The following is a 24,235-nucleotide window of genomic DNA, read 5'->3' as shown; positions in this document are numbered from 1 at the left end:
TCCCCTCGACGATCACCAGTGGTGTACGGCCAGTGTAGGAGATCGCTCCCCACACCATGATGCCGGGTGTTGGCCCTGTGTGCCTCGGTCGTATGCAGTCCTGATTGTGGCGCTCACCTGCACGGCGCCAAACACGCATACGACCATCATTGGCACCAAGGCAGAAGCGACTCTCATCGCTGAAGACGACACGTCTCCATTCGTCCCTCCATTCACGCCTGTCGCGACACGACTGGAGGCGGGCTGCACGATGTTGGGGCGTGAGCGGAAGACGGCCTAACGGTGTGCGGTACCGTAGCCCAGCTTCATGGAGACGGTTGCGAATGGTCCTCGCCGATACCCCAGGAGCAACAGTGTCCCTAATTTGCTGGGAAGTGGCGGTGCGGTCCCCTACGGCACTGCGTAGGATCCTACGGTCTTGGCGTGCATCCGTGCGTCGCTGCGGTCCGGTCCCAGGTCGACGGGCACGTGCACCTTCCGCCGACCACTGGCGACAACATCGATGTACTGTGGAGACCTCACGCCCCACGTGTTGAGCAATTCGGCGGTACGTCCACCCGGCCTCCCGCATGCCCACTATACGCCCTCGCTCAAAGTCCGTCAACTGCACATACGGTTCACGTCCACGCTGTCGCGGCATGCTACCAGTGTTAAAGACTGCGATGGAGCTCCGTATGCCACGGCAAACTGGCTGACACTGACGGCGGCGGTGCACAAATGCTGCGCAGCTAGCGCCATTCGACGGCCAACACCGCGGTTCCTGGTGTGTCCGCTGTGCCGTGCGTGTGATAATTGCTTGTACAGCCCTCTCGCAGTGTCCGGAGCAAGTATGGTGGGTCTGACACACCGGTGTCGATGTGTTCTTTTTTCCATTTCCAGGAGTGTATTTCCGTTCCAATAACGGTTGCAGCCGCCGACGTGACAGAAGGAACATTGAGTCTGATCATATTTCAACGTAGCCTAGGCTTCTGTCTAAGCAACAGACCTCGCCATATTTCACTAACAAAATGCCAAAAGTAATACTGACTTTACACGAAGAACCAAAGAAACTGGTACACCTGCCTAATATCGTGTAGGGCCCCCGCGAGCACGGAGAAGTGCCGCAACGCAACGAGGCATGAACTCAACTAATCTCTGAAGTAGTGCTTCAGGGAACTGATACCATGAATCCTGCAGGGCACTCCATAAATACGTAAGAGTACGAGGGAGTGGAGATCTCTTCTGAACAGCACGTTGCAAGGCATCCCAGATATGCTCAATAATGTTCATGTCTGGGGAATTTCTTGGCCAGCGGAAGTGTTTAAATTCAGAAGAGTGTTCTTGGAGCCACTCTGTAGCAAATTCTGGATGTATGGGGTGTCGCATTGTCCTGCTGGAATTGCGCGTCGGAATGCACAATGGACATGAATGGATTCAGGTGATCGGACGGGATGCTTACGTATGTGTCGCCTGTCAGAGTCGTATCCAGACGTATCATGGGTCCCATGCACTCCAACTGCACACGACCCACACCATTACAGAGCCTCCACCAGATTGAACAGTCCCCTGCTGACATGCGGGGTCCATGGATTCATGACGCTCTCTCCATATCCGTACACGTCCATTCGCTCGATACTATGTGAAAAGTGACTCGTTCGACCAGGCAACATGTTTACAGTTATCAACAGTCCAATGTCGGTATCGACGAGCTCAGGTGAGGCGTAAAGCTTTGTGTCGTGCAGTCATGAAGGGTACACGAGTGGGCCTTCGGCTCCGAAAGCCCATATCGATGATGTTTCGTTGAATGGTTCGCATGCTGACACTTGTTGATGGCCCAGCATTCAATCTGCAGCAATATGCGGAAAGGTTGCACTTCTGTCACGTTGAACGATTCTCTTCAGTCGTCGCTGGTCCTGTTCTACCAGGATCTTTTTCCGGCCGCAGCGATGCCGGAAATTTTATGTTTTACCGGATTCCTGATATTTACGATACGCTCGTGAAATGGTCGTTTGGGAAAATCCCCACCGACTACCTCGGAGATGCTGTGTCCTGTCGCTCGAGCGCCGACTATAACTCCACGTTCAAACTCACTTAAATCTTGATAACCTACTATTGTAGCAGCGGTAATCGATCTAACAACTGCGCCAGACACTTGTTGTCTTATATAAACGTTGCCGATCACCGCGCCATATTGTGTGTCTTTACGTACCTCCGTATTTGATTACGCATGCCTACACCAGTTTCTTTGGCGCTTCAGCGTATATTGAAAGAAAGATTCTCAAAGTCTGTGTTACTTTTCACCGCCATAGACAACTTGAATGGGATCAAGTACCCTGTGCTCTAATTGTTTGACGTAAGGAAACCGAGGGCCCACCATGCTGATTTACGTATTTGTGAAGCTACTGAAGTACCGTATTTCCTCATTTTCATATTTATACTTGCCTGCTATAAAAAATTTACTATTTAACTGAGGCAGTGCATCAAAGATTCCCCAAATCGCGTACGATTTGTTACGAAAAAATGCCAGGAAATATGATGTTGCCGGCTACAAGCATTGCCTGTATTCCAGACTAGTAAAGATATTGTGGAAAAATTAATTTTAGGTGACGAAAAGCTCAAGCTTTTGAGAAATCTGGAGGGACGAGTACTTGAGGCAAAGCTGAAAAAAAAACATTAAAAGCATTGGTATGTAAGCTCATATCAGGCTAAAAACTCGTATTGCCTCAGATTCATGTAATCTGCGTTCACAGCTCTACGTTCTTGTTTCAACCATGGGATGATAGTGAACTTTCTTAACGCTGCCATGGCGAAGAGTCACCATGTACCTAGTGAAATGGCGAGTGCTAGTCGCGTGAGATTTCCTGAAGAGTTGCAGTTACCTTTATAATCTAATGGGAAAGCAACTGTTCAAGCCAACAGGATGAATGATATACGAACATAGTTAAAAGTCTGATGTCATGAAGAACGCACTTTGTCTTCAGTATTCAGTTTTAGACTACAGGCAGCTTGTTTCACAGTAAAACGAAGTGTTGATGGAATGGCGGCACAATGTCTCAGTAGAGAACTTTGATTTTCGGACAGTGCTTCTTTGGGAAAACTCTTCTTTAATTTATTAGATATAATAAATATAAGTGATATATTGAATAATGTGGCGTCAATAAACATAATATAATTGATGGGATCAAATTTATTTTCAGAATCACTGAAGAACAATGAAATAAGACAAATGTACGGGACATGTGCTACATCAAAAATAAGAGATCGGAAAATAATACCAAATCTGACAAAAAAACGCAAATTTAGTAAAAGAAACACCACAACTGACAGAGAAAACATCGAAATTGGTTAAAAAATATCGAAATAGTCCGGAAAATAAAACATTTTTTCCGTGTCTCCTCTCATAAGTCGTAACAATTCTCTCTCATGCTGTCAGCACACGCGTAAATCTCCATTTACATTCCGCATGCCAGAAGGTACTTCTGGTACCGTAATCATTTTCTGTTACCAAGTTGTGACATAGTCACGAAACAAATAAAATAAAATAATCCGGAAACTGTAGAATTTGTTTCTTCCATTCCAGCCTATAAACACAACAACTGTCCACAGACTATCGATTTAGGTCAACGGTGACCGTCTTAAGACATGTTCAAAACATATTCTGATAGAATAAAACGAGAGTGGCATCGTCATGAGAGCTAATGTTGTTGATGTTGACATTTTCGCTTAATTATATCAGCACTGTGTTTTAAAGGGATCTAAAGTTGATCACCACTGTCCGAAATCGATAACCTGAGGACAGTTTTTGTGATCATAGAGTGGAATAAAAGAAACAAATGCTATTCTCCTTTCCGCTTTCTTCTAGTTTCGTTCGCGATTGGTAGGCAAGAAGAACGACTGTCGATGAGCCGTTTTATAGTCCTCACCATGGCGCACAAGGGCCTCTCCTGTAGCATCTGCTACCAGAAAAAGCAAGATTACGGTTAAGCTTTCCACCAACGAGAACGTCATTGGCAACGGCAACTACGATAGGCGAAGGCTGGGGAAGTAAATTGGTAGTTCCCTATCGATGGAACCAACCTGGCATATGCCTTAAGGGTTTAGTGAAACTTTGGGAATGCTGTCAGGGAGTGCTGAGAAGTACTGCCACCGAATTTATGTGAAAACTCTTCAAGCTCTTTAAATAAAACAAACATTATTATTCTACATCTTTATCCTTCATATCCACATACACTCCTGGAAATGGAAAAAAGAACACATTGACACCGGTGTGTCAGACCCACCATACTTGCTCCGGACACTGCGAGAGGGCTGTACAAGCAATGATCACACGCACGGCACAGCAGACACACCAGGAACCGCGGTGTTGGCCGTCGAATGGCGCTAGCTGCGCAGCATTTGTGCACCGCCGCCGTCAGTGTCAGCCAGTTTGCCGTGGCATACGGAGCTCCATCGCAGTCTTTAACACTGGTAGCATGCCGCGACAGCGTGGACGTGAACCGTATGTGCAGTTGACGGACTTTGAGCGAGGGCGTATAGTGGGCATGCGGGAGGCCGGGTGGACGTACCGCCGAATTGCTCAACACCTGGGGCGTGAGGTCTCCACAGTACATCGATGTTGTCGCCAGTGGTCGGCGGAAGGTGCACGTGCCCGTCGACCTGGGACCGGACCGCAGCGACGCACGGATGCACGCCAAGACCGTAGGATCCTACGCAGTGCCGTAGGGGACCGCACCGCCACTTCCCAGCAAATTAGGGACACTGTTGTTCCTGGGGTATCGGCGAGGACCATTCGCAACCGTCTCCATGAAGCTGGGCTACGGTCCCGCACACCGTTAGGCCGTCTTCCGCTCACGCCCCAGCATCGTGCAGCCCGCCTCCAGTGGTGTCGCGACAGGCGTGAATGGAGGGACGAATGGAGACGTGTCGTCTTCAGCGATGAGAGTCGCTTCTGCCTTGGTGCCAATGATGGTCGTATGCGTGTTTGGCGCCGTGCAGGTGAGCGCCACAATCAGGACTGCATACGACCGAGGAACACAGGGCCAACACCCGGCATCATGGTGTGGGGAGCGATCTCCTACACTGGCCGTACACCACTGGTGATCGTCGAGGGGACACTGAATAGTGCACGGTACATCCAAACCGTCATCGAACCCATCGTTCTACCATTCCTAGACCGGCAAGGGAACTTGCTGTTCCAACAGGACAATGCACGTCCGCATGTATCCCGTGCCACCCAACGTGCTCTAGAAGGTGTAAGTCAACTACCCTGGCCAGCAAGATCTCCGGATCTGCCCCCATTGAGCATGTTTGGGACTGGATGAAGCGTCGTCTCACGCGGTCTGCACGTCCAGCACGAACGCTGGTCCAACTCAGGCGCCAGGTGGAAATGGCATGGCAAGCCGTTCCACAGGACTACATCCAGCATCTCTACGATCGTCTCCATGGGAGAATGGCAGCCTGCATTGCTGCGAAAGGTGGATATACACTGTACTAGTGCCGACATTGTGCATGCTCTGTTGCCTGTGTCTATGTGCCTGTGGTTCTGTCAGTGTGATCATGTGATGTATCTGACCCCAGGAATGTGTCAATAAAGTTTCCCCTTCCTGGGACAATGAATTCACGGTGTTCTTATTTCAATTTCCAGGAGTGTATTTGTAGCCCTCTGCCGCCAGAGGGGCGCCGAAATGTGGCGTGTAACATGGCGATGTATAACGTAACTATGTCTGTGGGTGAGAAACAGTGTGCTGTGATCGAGTTTCGACTTCGAAGATTTCGTCCACATATGAAGCACCCTCTGCTTCAGCGTAACAATACCAGATCGCACATGAGCGCTGCGACATGTGCAACAATGCGACACCTTGAGTTCACTGTCATCGATTATCCTCCTTACAGTTTGACTTGTCACCATCCGATTCTGAAGTTGCGGGTCTGTCATTGAAGTCAAACATCGTACAGTGAAGGCATCAACAAACTGGTCTCTCGTTGGCAGAAATGTGTTCGTCGCCAGGGTAACTATGTTGAGAAATAAATATGGAGACATAAAAATAAAGATTCAATAACGTTTGTTTTGCTTAAAAATCTTTAAGAGTTTTCTCATAAAAAATTCGGAGGCGTTACTTCTCAGCATGCCCTCGTAAATCTGGATGGCCTAATTGATATTTCAACCGTTACCCTACCGAATACGAGTCCAGTGTTTTGCCACTGACATCACCTCGACTTTGATGAGCATCTACTCCACGTTTCCTAATTTACTAGACGAAACCGTGACAAAAAGCGTCGCTCTTCGTCCGATCTTCCGTAATAGTAACCCAACATCCGATTCTTTAAAAAATAGAACTCCTCTGTATAAAAGAGTTCTGAACGTCTGATTACTTTACAGAAGAATTAATGTGATGAATATTTGACGTTAAACATTAACTTTTATGGATGAAGACGCAAAATCATGATGGCTGACTTAATGTGCATCAACCAACTTAAAAGCACAAAAACTACGAGCATTGTGAATTCTGCGCTATATCAGTGCATCAGTGAAGCTAAAAGTGTGTGTGTGTGTGTGTATGTATGTGTGTGTGTGTGTGTGTTATTTATATCAATACGAAACAAGGAACTAAAAGTTACGGAATGACAGGCAGATTCAGTGTTCAAAATGAACTCGATAAAAAACATAGTATTGATGAAAATGTAAACGTATTACGCCAAATGTAGTTGGTTTAAAAATACGACACGAATCTTCGCATTAATAAAATTCTGTAAAAAGTGGATGGTTGTTGTACTTCAAGTAATTTAACAGACAGTCATCGAGCTCGGCTGTCGTTATCATAAATGAAGGATATTAGGAACTCTTACGAATGTAAAAACCAGTTTAATAACGAACTTTAAAGGCGTATGTACAGCGTCCTAAACTGTCAGCACCGGGATGTTTCGTCTCATGTACACAGAAAATAACAGAAGAATCAAAGCTGAACACGATGTAGTCTCAAACGAGCAGAAGAAAACAGAAAGTCCGCATGGTTTATCGGGATGCCATATTTCACGAAAAAATGTCAACTTCAAGAACACGCAGTGAACTGAAAACAAAGAATAAAGGACTTTACTATATGCCACACACTACGCTGACGCAGAACAACATTAAGCGAACTACTGGCGATCTTACATGTACTATTGTAGGAGGGAACTCATTACATTTCAACAAAACAACATTGTTGCTAAAATCAAGCTAAATAACAAATTACAATCGCCTCATAACAAAGACAATGAGATATAAATATTTCTTTTATCTATTTTTCCCCTACTAAGGCGTTCTAGTTCCCCAGGAGTTTTAGATTACGATGTTCATTTAGATACTGATCACTATCCCCGTATACTTGATCTCCTCATTTGCTCCCTGTGACGTCGGCATGTATACCTGAAATGCTGCTGTTGGCATTGGTTTGCTGTCGATTCTGCTCACAAGGGTAACTCCCCATCGCACCCCCGCCTCCCTCCCCTCTGCCGGCCGAAGTGGCCGTGCGGTTAAAGGCGCTGCAGTCTGGAACCGCAAGACCGCTACGGTCGCAGGTTCGAATCCTGCCTCGGGCATGGATGTTTGTGATGTCCTTAGGTTAGTTAGGTTTAACTAGTTCTAAGTTCTAGGGGACTCATGACCTCAGCAGTTGAGTCCCATAGTGCTCAGAGCCATTTGAACCATTTGAACCTCCCTCCCCTCAGATTTAGTGGTAAGGTAGCCCAATGGATAGCCCGTCAAAAACTGAACACAGATCAAGCATGAAAACAGGAACAACGTGTACTGAACTGTGAAAAAAGAAGATAAATCGAAACAGTGAGCACCCCAAGTGCAACAAGTGCAATAAAAAGCAGTCGTTTACAGCAACTGCGTTGTGGGTACGTGATCATGGTGTTAGAGACGCGTAGTGGGGTAGCCGTGTTCAAAACTCTCTTGTGCCATTTTTTTTTTCGACAACATTATGAACTGTCCATCCGGTCATTGAAACATTTGTTCTCTATCTGTAGTCTTGGTGGTTGTCATACTATAAATTGGTTATAGAATACGAGTCATGTGGTAAGAATACGTTACTGTCGCAAGTAAAGGAGATGAATTGTGAGAACAGGCGAGATACCCCATCGACGTCTCACAGAAATGAAAACAGCAAATAAGCGGGTGTTCAAAAAATGTTCAGATGTGTGTGAAATCTTATGGGACTTAACTGCTAAGGTCATCAGTCCCTAAGCTTACACACTACGTAACCTAAATTATCCTAAGGACAAACACACACACACCCATGCCCGAGGGAGGACTCGAACCTCCGCCGGGACAAGCCGCACAGTCCATGACTGCGGCGCCCAAGACCGCTCGGCTAATCTCGCGCGGCTAAGCGGGTGTGAAGTATCTTACAACAAAGGAATTCATCCGTTAAGGCTTCCAAAACGGAAGCAACTTCAAAAACGTAAAAAACATATATTTTGACAGGACGCAAAAGGTTCGAATGGCTCTGAGCACTGTGGGACTTAACTGCTGAGGTCATCAGTCCCCTAGAACTTAGAACTACTTAAACCTAACTAACCTAAAGACATCACACACATCCCTGCCCGAGGCAGGATTCGAACCTGCGATCATAGCGGTCGCGCGGTTCCAGACTGTAGCGCCTAGATCCGCTCGTCCACTCCGACCGGCGACAGGACGCAGAGGAACTGTGTGATTGTTACAGTGTTGCGTTCATTTGTTGCAGCTTATGTGACATAGTATTACGTTTTCATCATTTCCTTGGAAGTGATCACATTCACACGAATGTCTATATCGAGCAAGGATGCATACCTCACACAGTTATGAGTCGTACAAACTAAGTGCGTCGATAATAGATTCCTATCACATGGCACACGTACTGTCACTAATGCCCTGTATGACACACCAGAGACGTGTTTTCCGATGGACGATTCGGTTGACTTGCCGCCTTGTCATCAAACGTTTGCGGTTCCCATTCGAAAACCACTTCCTTTCGGCTACTAATAGAGTAGCTGTATAGAATTAATTGTTATTATAGGTCCCACCCTCACTTCATGCTGTTGCAAACGGACGTTACACCACGACACAGATACAAATATGAATAGAGAGAAAAGGGGGAAAAAGTTGGCACGAGCTAGGTTTGAACACGGATCGCCCGCTTTATATTCCAACACCATGATGGCTTACGGCGCCTTTGTTGATATAGGTAGATCTATATTGAACTTCTTGTTCCTGCACCGTTCACTGTTTCTATTTTGCTTCTTTTTTCGCAGTCCAGTACACCCTCTTCCTATTTTCGTGATTCATCTGTGATCAGTTTTTGACGTTTGACAGTAACACATTCTCTGTCTTACTTCCGTGTTCATAAATAATCCTACTCCTGTAACAGCATTTTCTGCTGCTGTTGATATTACCCAATAGTTGTCTGACCAGACATCCCTATCTCCTTTCCATTTTGCTGTTGGTCCAGATAGGCGTCGCAGTTGTGTTGGATCCGCCGGATTCGCAGTTAAGACAGTTTATGTGGGGCCTGGTGTTGCTGACGCGCCTCGTTTGTATCTTGTGTGCAGTCGGCGAGCTACGGCAAGAAGAGCGCGGCGTGGTACGCGGCGAGCAACGGCCCGGGCCCCGGGGGCGGCGGCGGCGGGGGCGGCTGGGCCAGCAAGCCGGCTCAGCCGCTCAGCCGCAAGGCCAGCCTCGCCGACGGAGACGTGCCCACCCCCGCCACCAACAGCAACGGCAAGCCCTCCTCCGGCCGCGTCATCCGCATCGTCAACAGCATGGACCACACCGTGCAGGTCAGTCTCTGTCGCATGCGAGCTGGAAGAAACTTGTAGCCAGTCGTCGATCTGACCAGTAAAGTCATGATGGAGATTGAACAGATTTATGGAACAACACTTTTTCGTTGGCCTTGTGCGTTTCCGACAAACACCTATGGCAGTTAGTGGTATTCATATCTCCCGCGTCTGCAGCCGCAATTTAATCAGCAGTTGGCATCACAATGACACAACGAACTGTTACAAATCGGCTACTTGAAGGACAGCTCCAAACCAGACGCCTTGTAGCGTGCATTCCTCTGATCTCAAACCACCGCCGCCATTTGCGAAATCAGTGGTCTGAGGCGAGAGCTGTTTGGAGGGTAGGATGAAGATCTGTTTCGTCCCCTGATGAAAGCTGGTTCTGCCTCAGTGTCAGTGATGGCAGAGTGTTGATTAGAGCGACACCAGTTGAGGGCCTGCAACCACCCTGTCTGCGTGCTAGACGCTCTGGAGTTATGATCTGGGGTGCAATTTAGTATGACAACAGGAGCACTATCGTGGTCATCCCATGCATCCTGACTGAAAATTTATACGTCAGTTTGGTCATTCCACCTCTTGTGCTGCCATTCAAGGATAGCATTCCAGGGGATGCTAACAAACAAGATATTACTTGCCCACATAGCGCTGTTGTAACCCAACATGCTCTGCAGAGTGTCGACGTGTTGTCATGGCCTGCATCGAGCATATACGATATGTCATCGGACGACAAATCCAGCATTATCCACAAACAGCATTAACCGTCCCTGTATCGACCGACCAAGTGCAACACGAATCCGGCAACAATACAAAAAAAATACACGAACATTTCCATGCTCACATTCAATATTCTGACGGTTATACCGGTTATTAATGTACCAGCATTTCACATGTCAGATTTGCGCGCTTACAGTAGCCTGTGACCTTGCAACGTTATTCACTTAAATATGCTAGCTAGACAGAAGTATTCCCGACATTTCATTACTCTAATTAATTATTTTTTGTTGTTGCGATTTTTTTCCGTCAGTGTAATTACGTGTTTTGATACATGTTGTATTCTAAATGTTTAAGTTTTAGCTCGTTATCTAACCCTTCTGACACCCTATTAAACAAAAGGTTCCCATTTTTGTCGCGCTTAACTTTGATACAGTACTGTGGTCTCCTTGAGATAACACACTCGATACAGCTCACATTTGAGCACTATCTTGTAAACTAAGAGACTCCTATGATCAGAGGATGAGAAATTGACACTAGAACTTTACCGCCAATCTAATGGCCCTCTAATGCAGTAACAATCGAGTCCCCTGAATACATCGTTGCGTGCCACTCTATACCTTCCTCTGTTTGCCTTCGCGTGGACAGGGAGGCATGAGAATAAGTCTGAATGCCTGTGAATAAAGTTAGGTCGTACTTTTATGTGAAACCCACACGTAAAGATAAAAAACAGGAAGTAAAGCCACTCAATGCTATCCTGTCTAAAACGGCTGGAACGACGTGGGGTTGTGGAGCGACCATACTGAAGGTCTCAGCACTAGGCCTCGTTTATAGCGAGGCTGAATATTGTTCACTAGTCAGACTTATAGCCTTGGGAGAGCCAGCCCTGAAAAAACTCCCTACCATCTGGTGATGGTTCAAATGGCTCTGAGCACTATGGGACTTAACATCAGAGGTCATCAGTCCCCTAGAACTTAGAACTACTTAAACCTAACTAACCTAAGGACATCACACACATCCATGCCGGAGGCAGGATTCGAACCTGCGACCGTATCGGACGCGCGGTTCCAGACTGAAGCGCCAAGAACCGCTCGGCCACACCGGCCAGCTACCATCTGGTGAGCAAGATGTATGAGACAGGCGAAATACCCTCAGACTTGTAGAAGAATATAATAATTTCAATTCCAAAGAGCACAGGTGCTGACAGATGTGAAAATTACGAAACATCAGTTTAATAAGTCACGGTTGCAAAATATTAACACGAATTCTTTACAGAAGAATGAAAAAACTGGTAGAAGTGGACCTCGGGGAAGATCAGTTTGGATTCTGGAGAATTGTAGGGACACGTGAGGCAATATTGACCCTACGACTTCTCATAGAAGATAGGTTACGTAAAGGCAAACATATGTTTATAGCATTTTAGACTTATAGAAAGCTTTTTAAAATGTTGACTGGAACACCCTCTTTAAAATTCTACAGGTGTCAGGGGTAAAATGCAGGGAGAAAAAGGCTATTTACAGTTTGTACAGAAACCAAATGGCAGTTATAAGAGTCTAGGGGCACGAAAGGGAAGCAGTGATCGAGAAGGGAGTGAGACAGGGTTGTAGCCCACCCCCGAAGTTATTCAATCTGTATATTGGGCTAACAGTAAAGGAAACAAAAGAAAAATTTGAATAGGAATTAAAATCCATGGAGAAGAAATAAAAACTTCGAGGTTTGCCAATGACACTGCAATTCTGTGAGAGACAGCAAAGGACCTGGAAGAGCAGTTGAACGGAATGGACAGTGTCTTGAAAGGAGGATACAAGATGAACATCGACAAAAGCAAAACGAGGATCATGGAAAGTAGTCGGATTAAATAAGGTGATGCTGAGGATATTACATTAGAAAATGAGACACTTAACGTAGTAAATGAGTTTTGCTATTTGGGTAGAAAAATAACTGATGGTGGTCGAATTAGAGAGGATATAAAATGTAGACTGGCAATGGCAAGGAAAACGTTTCTAAAGAAGAGAAATTTGCTAACATCGAGTATAGATTTAAGTTTCAGAAAGTCTTTTCTAAAAGCATTTGTATGGAGTGTAGCCATCTATGGATGTGAAACATGGGCGGTAAATAGTTTAGACAAGAAGAGAATAGAAGCTTTCGAAATGTGGTGCTACAGAAGAATGCTGAGGATTAGATGGGTAGATCGCGTAACTAATGAGGAGGTACTGAATAGAATTGGGGAGAAGAGAAATTTGTGACACAACTTGATCAAAAGAAGGGATCAGTTGGTAGAACATGTTATGAGGGATCAAGAAATTACCAATTTAGTACTGAAAATCAACGTGGAGGGTAAAAATCGTAGGGGGAGAGCAAGAGATGAATACACCAAGCAGATTCACAAGAATGTAGGCTGCAATAGTTACTTGGAGATGCAGAATCTTGGACAGGATAGAGTAGCATGAAGAGCTGCATCAAACTAGTCTCTGGACTGAAGACCACAACAACAACAGTCCGACTGAAGAATCACATGTAGCTAAAGTGGACGTCCAACTGAAGGACACAATGCTGATAAACATAAAGTATGGAGGAGGTGATGTAATGTCATGGAGATGTTTTTCCTGGTTAGACTGTGCTCCCTTATTACGCTTAAAAAACGCAGAATGCGAACGGCTATTCACACATTTCACAGCAATGTGTAGTGCAGAGGTGGTGATCGTTGGTATCAGCATGACAATGCACCCTCTCATAAAGCCGTATAAGTGAGGCTATTCTTCGTGAATTATTCATTTAATAGATGGTCTTTGCAGAGTTCTAACTTGAACTGAATGGAGCACCTGCGCGATGAGTTAGAAAGTCGATTTCGCTCCAGACCACACCATCAACCTTCCCTGCTTTTTCTGGTTTCAGCTCTTCAGCAAGAACTGGCTGTAATTCCTGCATAGACATTCAGGTACGTCATTGGAAGTATACCCAGCACAAGCACAGTTTAAGCCGTCATAAATGTGGTGGGTGGAAACACTCCTTGTTAATCTCCACTAATTAGTGCCCCTATTCTTTTCGTTAGATAGTGTAGTAAAGAATTATAAGAATATTTATAAAGAATATTGTAATTCAGTTCAGAACTAGAATAATATTGCCGTTAATCCACTGCTCTAAGCATTTAATGTGACTATTGTGTTTCTAAATGCCGAACGAGTCAATAAGTAAACAGTAGCAGACATTACGCAGTGGTTTGTAAGTCATACGAGTTTATAAGTAAAAAAAGCCACACAGATTTGAGAGTACAAGGCCAAACTACTCGAGAAATTCTGTACAGCTTACATCTACATTATTACCCACTGAAAAAATCACACGCAAAATACACTGAGTGCACAAAGGTCATGGGAAGATACTGGATGTGAAGTGAATAGTGAGTTTCTCCTAGTTGAGCCATTAAAACCAAAGCAACACTTCATGGATTCTACGAGGCGGATGGGGAGGAGATTACTGTTTAACGCCCCGTGAACAACAAGGTATTTAGAGACATTCAACTCCCTCTGTCTGTTAGATGGACTCTCGCTATGTTACGAGAGTAATTTCATCTCCTAGTATTTTCTTTATATTACTTGTAACGATCTTATACGGCTCTCGCCGAAAACATATTGCATTCTGTACCACATAATCTCACACCCTTTCCAGAGACACGAAGGTGACTGCTTTTACTTACTATCAACGATGATTAATTAGTTATTTACTTATAGTTTCCATAGAGATATGGAATAATTATTTAACAAGACTGAATTTTATGATACTCGCTGAGAGAGAAAACATTAAGGTCACCGCCCACCGCAAGATTTAATGCCTCCTGATGGCGTTGCAGGCACTTGGCGTGGTAAGGAAACTATATAAGCCAAGCAGAGACGAACGAGGAATCATTATAAAGACGATACGGGCTCCAAATGGAGAAATCCACTAACTGACGTATGAAGAGCAAATTGTTATGAGCCCTAGCGACTGGAATGAGGGTATCGGAAACGGTGATGCTGGCAGGGTGTTCGCGTGCTACTGTCAAGCGCATCCATGGTAACTGGTTGAAGGATGGCAACAAGATGTGGAACGTCCATGCCTCATAAGAGAGTGTGAGTGTCGAAGGCTTGCCTTCTCTGTAAATCAGTACAGGCTGCAGCCAGTGCAGATTTGGCAAGAGAGTACAAGTTTTTCACAGCACTCCATTCAGCTGCATATTGGGCTGCACAGCAGATGACTCCAGCGTGTTTCCGCATTGGACTGTAGATCAATGAAACCGTGTCACCGGGTCGGATGAATCACATTTCTTGTTACACCAGGTCAGGTAAGAATACGCCGTCATCCAAGTGAAAGGTCGCTCGAGCTATGCATCACGCCACGGTCGCAGGTCAGTGAGTTCAGCATCATGCCACTGGGGACCTTCACCTGTAGTAGAAATCGAAGAAGCTATGCCAGCTGTAGACTATGACAACATTATTGTGGAGAACCAGCGTCCCTTCAAGCTTGACAACTTCTCCAAAGGCGAAGGCGTTTTCCAGGAGAATAATCGTCCGTGTCAAATGCACAAAAGTGTCCTAAGGTAGTCTGACCAGAATGGCCACCAAACTGTCTGATCCAAACTCAATTAAACACACCTGGGACGATATTGGGTGTCAGTTCCGCGTCCTCACACCACGGGCGCGTAATTTATGAAAACTGCACGACCTCCGCTTAAAAATCTGGTGTCACACACCTCCAGCAATCTAGCAAGGACTTGGCGAATCTATACCATGCAGAATCGCTGCTGTACTGATTTCCAAAGGTGGACCACCATGCTATTAAGCAGGCGGTAATAATGTTTTGCCCTGCATACTGTTGTGCAAAATAATTTGACGAGAGCTGCTAGTGTGTTACCCGCTAGAGCTGCACAAGCGACAGAACTATAACTATAAACTTGTCTTTAGTGTGAAAGGAAATGTAGACTTGCTCGTTCTCACTCGCTGAAGCAGGCACTGATAAAAAAATCAGACCTCGCTGTCGTGCTCCACTATGGTAATGCTTCTCTGCAGGCGAGAAACGCGAACGATTATGGATGATTAATAGACGCTCGTAACTGAGACCTCAGACATTATACCAGGCCGTGGGCTCGTTGGAGGAGAAACGGCTTTCTGAGTGGGTCGTTACAGTGTTGCTTCTTTCTGTTGTAATGAACTGGTTAGATGCTTAACTTGTTGCTTACGTAGTGTGTGCTAAACGCGAGCACAGATCTTAGGTTGATGTGTAATACACAGAATGTTCAATTTATCCTGACCGTTTGAAGTAAATTGTCCAGAAACAAAATAAAAAGTTTACGAAGCAAATTCCTAGCTACCAGGGGAGCATTAACCAATTTAACTGACCTGATTCTACATTTGTTCGTTCTGAAGACACGAAGAGCAGTAAGTCTTTTTGAAAAAGTCCCTACATTTTTTACTTAGTTAAATCGTTAAATATTAACTTCTCATCGAAGTCATTAGAGGCAGAACATTAGCTCATTAGAAAAAGATTGTCGAAGGAAGGGACAAAATCTTGTCTTAGGAAATCATTACCTTTCGACCTAAATTTATTCAAAAAGAATTAACATAAACCCAGGTGGCCACCTACATACATCGCTTCTTCCACCGTTAAATGTAGATGAGGGAGCAGATAGGCGGAATGAGTTCATTGTCTCTATAAGGGGAGGACTTACCTGGTGACGTGACAGAAGAAGAAACAAGCGTCAATAGGTAAAAGGCAGGAGTTCAAGCACTACAATCAGAATTTAGAAGAGCTTTGAAAGACTTAAAATCAAATAAGGTAGAATGGATTCATAACATTCCGTCGGAATTTCTAAAACCATTGTTCGTGTGTGGAATGTATGAGACTGGCGATGTACCGTCAAACTTTCCGAAAAACGTCACCCACACAATTACCAAGTTTGCAGGAGCCGACAAGTGAGAGAATTATATCAAAATCAGCTTAACAGTTCATGCATCCAGGTTACGACAAGAATAATATACGGAAGAACGGAAAAGAAAATTGGGGATCTGTTAGGTGATGACCAGTTTGGCTTTAGTGAAGGTAAAGGAACCAGAGAGACAGTTCTGACGTCGCTGTTGATATGCAAGCAAGACTAAAGTAAAATCAACACACGTTCATAGGATTTATCAACCTGGGGAATACATTCGACAATGTACATTGGTCCAATATGTTCGAAATTCTAAAAACAGTAAGGTTAATCTACAGGGAACGACGGGTAATATACAATACAATATGTACAAGAACCAAGAGGGAACAATAAGACTGTAAGACCAAGAACGAAGTGTTCGGATTAAAAAGGGTGTTAGGCAGGGATGTAGTCGTTCACCCCTACTGTTCAATATATACATCGAAGTAGCGCTGTTTCGTTCTTTGTAGTTTTTTCGTTTGACGCTTATTTCGTGGGATATTTGGCCCGGTCACGATCAATGGACCACCCTGTATAAGGTAAACAAAGTAAAAGCAGTCCGACTCAATGGTGAAGGCTATGTTAACCACAGAGGCAACATTGTTGAGGCTAAAAAACCTTAATTTTCTTGGAGGTAAGCCACTTTGCTTCCATTATTTTGTACCTTTTTGTGTTAATGATTTAGCAACACAATATTTTTTCAAAGCTATACTTTATGTTTATAATTAAAACAATTAATAACACCAGTACTGATAGGTAACCAAAGTTGTTTTAAATGATAACCTCCATCTTCTTCAGAACGACCATGTACTAGTTGTGAGTACTCATTTGTTTCTTTTTTTTTTCTTTCTTCTGTTAGATGTACAAGAAAGTGTTTGGACAATCTGGGGGAAGACAAGTGTTTGGATGTGTTTTCAAAATTTTACAGTCTTGTCCCTTTAATCCCCCAAACCAACCAACCAAAATTTTACAATATTCTTAGTAAGAATGACCAGGATTTGTATTTACAAAGCTTGATTGATGTAGCTGAAGTTAAAGAGAGAAGCCCAGAGGGTAGAACTAATCCCAAGGTAGTGAAATGTGCTACTTTCTCTTACCACATCCTTTTAGGAAGTGATCGAAGGAAGATGTGCATGAAAGCTTTCTTTCAGTTTTTTTTTCTGTGCGTGGAAAGCGAGTCAGAAGAATCAGAGATTTAAAAATGGGTGGATGTGCTCCAGAAGATAAAAGAGGTAGAGGTATTACCAGATGTCTTGCACCTGAAATGCATGAGGCGATTCACGATCATATTAGATCTTTCCCATTGTATGAATCGTATTATTCTCAGGACAAAATATGCTACCTGAGCCCTCAGCTATCAATAAAAACAGTGCGGAAACTGTTCAGAACGAAATATCCTGAATTCAGAGCAGTCTCATACTACACATACTGAAATGATTTTAACAAGAGTTTTGGTTACAGATCTGGTAGGCCTCAAGTTGATGTATGTAGTACCTGTGAAGAACTTAACCAGAACATTAAAGCCCCTCATCTTGATGAGGTTGCTAAAAGGACAGCTACAGCCGAACTATTAATACATAAACGCAGGAGTAGGAAGTTTTATTCTACTCTAAAGCATGAATTATCTGTAGAGGGGCAAAAAGAAAGCCATGTTTTGTCCATCGCATTTGACTACATGCAGAATATAACCCTACCAAAGATTCCAGTTCAGGAGCTTTTCTATTTAAGACAGCTTACTGTTAGTATATTCTGCATTAGTAACACTAAAGAAAGGAAGAGTACATTGTACGTTTACCATGAAGGGAATGGCAGAAAATTCCCAGATTTTGTAAAAGAGGTGCCTCAAAATAAAACAGAGCTCCGTTTATTTTCAGATGACTGTGCAGGCCAAACGAAAAATCAGACACTTTCTCGATATCTTCTTTCACTCACAGAGGTCGATTTAAGAAAATACAATAATTTTTCCCTGTGATAGGTCACAGTTTTTTACCTTGTGACCGTGATTTTTGAATCTTCGCAAAACATCTACAAAAATTGATAGAATCTATTCAGTGTACGAGGTTGCCCGTCATATTATAGAGAGTTCTGTACCAGGTGAGTTTGTGGTGAAAGAAGTGGCAACCACAGAAATTCTGGATTTCAAAAACTGGTGGCCATTGCACTACAAAAAGTATGCTATCGCCGAAGAGACTAAAAGCAAACCTGGAAATGAAAGAATTAAGTTTTCAATTAGTACTCTTTATCACTTTGTCTATTCCTATTAAACAAAGGGTTACATTAAGGGGTATTCGACAATAAATGGTGTGGTCTGCCACACTTTCTTCATGGCTCTCAGTTTAATAACACCTGCTCCGCCATCGTCACCATCGTACTCTTCTGGGAAAGTTCCCATCAAAAGAGCAAAGGCTGAAGACCTGAAGAAAATCGAACCCCACATTCCTCAAGAGCACAAGTATTTCTACACAGAACTATTTTCTTGGCCAACTGAACCTGAAAATGCCACAGAATAAGAATGCATTTTATGTAATCTAGTTGATGACAGTACTGGTGTTACATTTTTTTAGTAATTATTGGGATTGTATCATAAACTGTTGCTCTTAATAGTATTTTGTATACCTTTGAAAAATAATGAAACGAAATTTAAGAAAACAAAGCAAAGTTTGCTCAATTCTGACATGAGTTTTTTAATTTAGAATGTATTTTTTTAAAGGACGTAAATCAATCTACATCTACATCCATACTCCGCAAGCCACCTGACGGTGTGTGGCGGAGGGTACCCTGAGTACCTCCATCGGTTCTCCCTTCTATTCCAGTCTCGTATTGTTCGTGGAAAGAAGGATTGTCGGTATGCTTCTGTGTGGGATCTAATCTCTCTGATTTTATCCTCATGGTCTCTTCGCGAGATATACGTAGGAGGGAGCAATATACTGCTTGACTCTTCGGTGAAGGTATGTTCTCGAAACTTTAACAAATGCCCGTACCGAGCTACTGAGCGTCTCTCCTGCAGAGTCTTCCACTGGACTTTATCATCTCCGTAACGCTTTCGCGATTACTATATGATCCTGTAACGAAGCGCGCTGCTCACCGTTGGATATTCTCTATCTCTTCTATGAACCCTATCTGGTACGGATCCCACACTGCTGAGCAGTATTCAAGCAGTGGGCGAACAAGCGTACTGTAACCTACTTCCTTTGTTTTCGGATTGCATTTCCTTAGGATTCTTCCAATGAATCTCAGTCTGGCATCTGCTTTACCGACGATCAACTTTATATGATCATTCCATTTTAAATCACTCCTAATGCGTACTCCCTGATAATTTATGGAATTAACTGCTTCCAGTTGCTGACCTGCTAATTTGTAGCTAAATGATAAGGGATCTATCTTTCTATGTATTCGCAGCACATTACACTTGTCTACATTGAGATTCAATTGCCATTCCCTGCACCATGCGTCAATTCGCTGCAGATCCTCCTGCATTTCAGTACAATTTTCCATTGTTACAACCTCTCGATACACCACAGCATCATCTGCAAAAAGCGTCAGTGAACTTCCGATGTCATCCACCAGGTCATTTATGTATATTGTGAATAGCAACGGTCCTATGACACTCCCCTGAGGCACACCTGAAATCACTCTTACTTCGGAAGACTTCTCTTCATTGAGAATGACATGCTGCGTTCTGTTATCTAGGAACTCCTCAATCCAATCACACAATTGGTCTGATAGTCCATATGCTCTTACTTTGTTCATTAAACGACTGTGGGGATCTGTATCGAACGCCTTGCGGAAGTCAAGAAACACGGCATCTACCTGTGAACCCTTGTCTATGGCTCTCTGAGTCTCGTGGACGAATAGCGCGAGCTGGGTTTCACATGACCGTCTTTTTCGAAACCCATGCTGATTCCTACAGAGTAGATTTCTAGTCTCCAGAAAAGTCATTATACTCGAACATAATACGTGTTCCAAAATTCCACAACTGATCGACGTTAGAGATATAGGTCTATAGTTCTGCACATCTGTTCGACGTCCCTTCTTGAAAACGGGGATGACCTGTGCCCTTTTCCAATCCTTTGGAACGCTACGCTCTTCTAGAGACCTACGGTACACCGCTGCAAGAAGGGGGGCAAGTTCCTTCGCGTACTCTGTGTAAAATCGAACTGGTATCCCATCAGGTCCAGCGGCCTTTCCTCTTTTGAGCGATTTTAATTGTTTCTCTATCCCTCTGCCGTCTATTTCGATATCTACCATTTTGTCATCTGTGCGACAATCTAGAGAAGGAACTACACTGCAGTCTTCCTCTGTGAAACAACTTTGGAAAAAGAAATTTAGTATTTCGGCCTTTAGTCTGTCATCCTCTGTTTCAGTACCATTTTGGTCACAGAATGTCTGGACATTTTGTTTTGATCCACCTACCGCTTTGACATAAGACCAAAATTTCTTAGGATTTTCTGCCAAGTCAGTACATAGAACTTTACTTTCGAATTCATTGAACGCCTCTCGCTTAGCCCTCCTCACACTATATTTCGCTTCGCGTAATTTTTGTTTGTCTGCAAGGCTTTGGCTACGTTTATGTTTGCTGTGAAGTTCCCTTTGCTTCCGCAGCAGTTTTCTAACTCGGTTGTTGTACCACGGTGGCTCTTTTCCATCTCTTACGATCTTGCTTGTCACATACTCATCTAACGCATATTGTACGATGGTTTTGAACTTTGTCCACTGATACTCAACACTATCTGTACTTGAGACAAAACTTTTGTGTTGAGCCGTCAGGTACTCTGAAATCTGCTTTTTGTCACTGTTGCTAAACAGAAAAATCTTCCTACCCTTTTTAATATTTCTATTTACGGCTGAAATCATCGATGCCGTAACCGCTTTATGATCGCTGATTCCCTGTTCTGCGTTAACTGTTTCAAATAGTTCGGGTCACTGGATTCTTTGTCCCTGCCACCCGTTATGAACGTTTGAGTCTCCCAGTCTATATCCGGCAAATTAAAATCTCCACCCAAAACTATAACATGGTGGGGAAATCTACTCGAAATATTTTCCAAATTATCCTTCAGGTGCTCAGCCACAACAGCTGCTGAGCCAGGGGGCCTATAAAGACATCCAATTACCATGTCTGAGCCTGCTTTAACCGTGACCTTCACCCAAATCATTTCACATGTCGGATCTCCGTCAATTTCCTTTGATACTATTGCACTTCTTATCGCTAGAAACACGCCTCCCCCTTCACGGTCCAGCCTGTCTCTGCGGTATACATTTCAATGTGAGTTTAGGATCTCATTACTATTTACATCTGGTTTCAGCCAACTTTCTGTCCCTAGTACTACATGGGCGTTGTGACCGTTTATTAATGAGAGCAGTTCTGGGACCTTTCTATAGACGCTCCTGCAGTTTACTATTGGCACATTAATATTGTTATTCTCTGTTCCATTTTGCCTACTCCTACCTTGCTGCGTCTCAGGAGGCGTCAATGAAGTTTATAGTTCAATTACACAAAGCATAATTACTTAAGGTGAAAATCCTTCTCACATAAACTCAGATATTACTGTACTAATCTCATAAAACCACCAAAAAGCATCTATGTTTCGTAGTGGAGTTGACACAGTTTTTTGTGTGTCATGAAAAATTTACTCAGCATGAGATACGCCCTTTTAAAAAAACTCGATTCGTTTTCAGGTCGCTGCTACCGACGTGTGCTTTGTATTTATAATGTCAGCCGTAACTGAAAATGCCGCCGCGTGTAAAATCAGATGTGTGACTCGTTTTCTAAATGCAAAGAAAGTTAAACCGAAGGAAATTCGTCGGCAAATCTGCGAGTTTTACGGACAAAATGCTACGAGTGATTCAATGGTTAGAAGATGGGTCAGACTGTTCAATGAAGGACGTGATCAAGTGCACGATGAAGAACGAAGTGGACGCCCGTCTGTGGTTACTGATGAACTGGTTGCGACAATTGAAGAGAAGATTAAGCACAACCGTAAGTTTACACTTAGTGCCCTTGCTATGGAAGTTCTGCAAATCTCACGATCGCTAATTCATGAAATTGTTACTGAAATGACGAGCTGAAGCATGTTACCACATGGTTGAATACACAGGCGGCAACCTTCTATGAAGAAGGAATACAAAAACTCGTGCCATGCTATGACAAGTGCCTACGAAATTTTGGAAGCTATGTACAAAAGTAATTTAACAGTTGCAGATTTTCGTACAATAAATATTTTTTCTGTATCTGTACACGTTTTTTTTTTTGTATAACCAAATGGAACTTACTTTGTGGACGACCCTCGTATTACAGAGATTTAGGGATCAGATTTTTAGACAGTAAGATGTTTTCAGGTGTTTCCTGGCCGAAATTTATTAGTTCTGAAGTAAAGAAATTGCAAAAAGAAAATGAGGCCTGGGTAAATTGAAAGAATCACAGGTTGCAGAATGTTTCAGAGGAAGCATTGGGGATGTTGGAATCAAATAGGGGAAGGGAATAGAACACAAGACGAGTGGGCGTCTTTGAGAGAAGGCAGTAGAGGACTATAAAAGCAAAAGGCAAAACCAAGTAAAAATACTTGGATAAGACAGGATTAATTTAATTTAACTGACTGAAAAAGTAAATATTAAAATATAGCACATGGAGCAGATGAAAGAGAATAGAAACGTTTTAAAAAGGCAGATTGATAGAGTATGCAAAATGGCTAAGCAGGAATGGCGAGAAGGCAAATGCAAGACAGTAGAAACAAGCGTGACTCTGGAAGAGATGGATACTGTAAATAGGAAAATTCAAGAGTCCTTTGAGGAAAGAGAAGCAACTGTAAGGATTTCAAGGTCACAGATGGTAGACCAGATCGAAGCAATCAGGGGCAACCGGATAGATGGAGGGAATAGAGGTTCTATGTGACAGAAATAATCTTGTTGAGAACAATGTAAAAGTAGAAAACGAGGTAGGTGAAGATAAGATGGAGGATACAATACTGCGAGAAGAATATGACAGAGCACTGTAGGAGCCAAGTCGAAACATTGTCCCTAGAGTAGACGACATACCGTCAGAACTACTGATAGCCTCGGAAGAGCCAAGTATTACAACACTTTAACACATGTTGGGCAAGACATATGAGACAGGGGAAATATCTTCACAGGAAGACTGCAATAATTCCAGTTCCGAAAAATATAGGGGCCGACAGTTGACAATACTCACGAACCATCAGTTTAACAAGTCTTAGTTGCAAAATATGGACACGAATTATTTGCAGAAAAATGGAAGTCGACCTTGGGGAAGTTCATTGTGGCTTCTGGAAAAATGTAGTAACACGCTAGTCAATGTAACCCTATGACTTATCTTGCAAGACAGGTTAAGGGAAGGCAAACCAAAGTTCACAACATTTGTAGAATTAGAGGAAGCTTTTGGCAATCTTGACTGGAAGTTTTAAGGGTAGAAGGGATAAAATACAGGGAACGAAAGGTTATTTACAACTTACACATAATGCAGACTGCAGTCATAATATTTAAAGGGCATGAAAGGGAAACAGTGGCTGAGAAAAGGAGGGACACGGGTTCGTAGCCTATCTCCGATGTTATTCAATCTGTGCTTTGAGCAAGAAGTAAAGGAACCAAAGAAAAAATTGGAGAAGGAATCAAAGTACAGAAGGAAGAAATAAAACCACCTTTGAGATTTGCCGATGACACTGCAATACTGTCAGAGGCGGAAAAAGACTTTGAAGAGCAGTTGAACTGAACGGATAGCGTCTTGAAACGATATAATAAAACGACCACCAACAAAATTAAAATAAGTGTAATGGAATATAGGCTGTCAGGAGATGC

General features: G+C 43.6%; 1 protein-coding gene across 1 annotated transcript in view; it reads left to right on the top strand.

The window, feature by feature from the left end:
* Positions 1 to 24,235, top strand: part of LOC126251551 (echinoderm microtubule-associated protein-like CG42247) — a 569,483-nt gene that overhangs the window by 248,261 nt on the left and 296,987 nt on the right. Inside the window, 1 exon segment of the mRNA XM_049952063.1 lies at positions 9,550 to 9,777. Coding sequence (XP_049808020.1) covers positions 9,550 to 9,777 — 228 coding nt within the window.

This window comes from Schistocerca nitens, chromosome 4 (assembly GCF_023898315.1).
Source record: "Schistocerca nitens isolate TAMUIC-IGC-003100 chromosome 4, iqSchNite1.1, whole genome shotgun sequence".
Taxonomy (NCBI): Eukaryota; Metazoa; Arthropoda; class Insecta; order Orthoptera; family Acrididae; genus Schistocerca; species Schistocerca nitens.
This window is presented reverse-complemented; position numbering and strand designations above follow the sequence as displayed.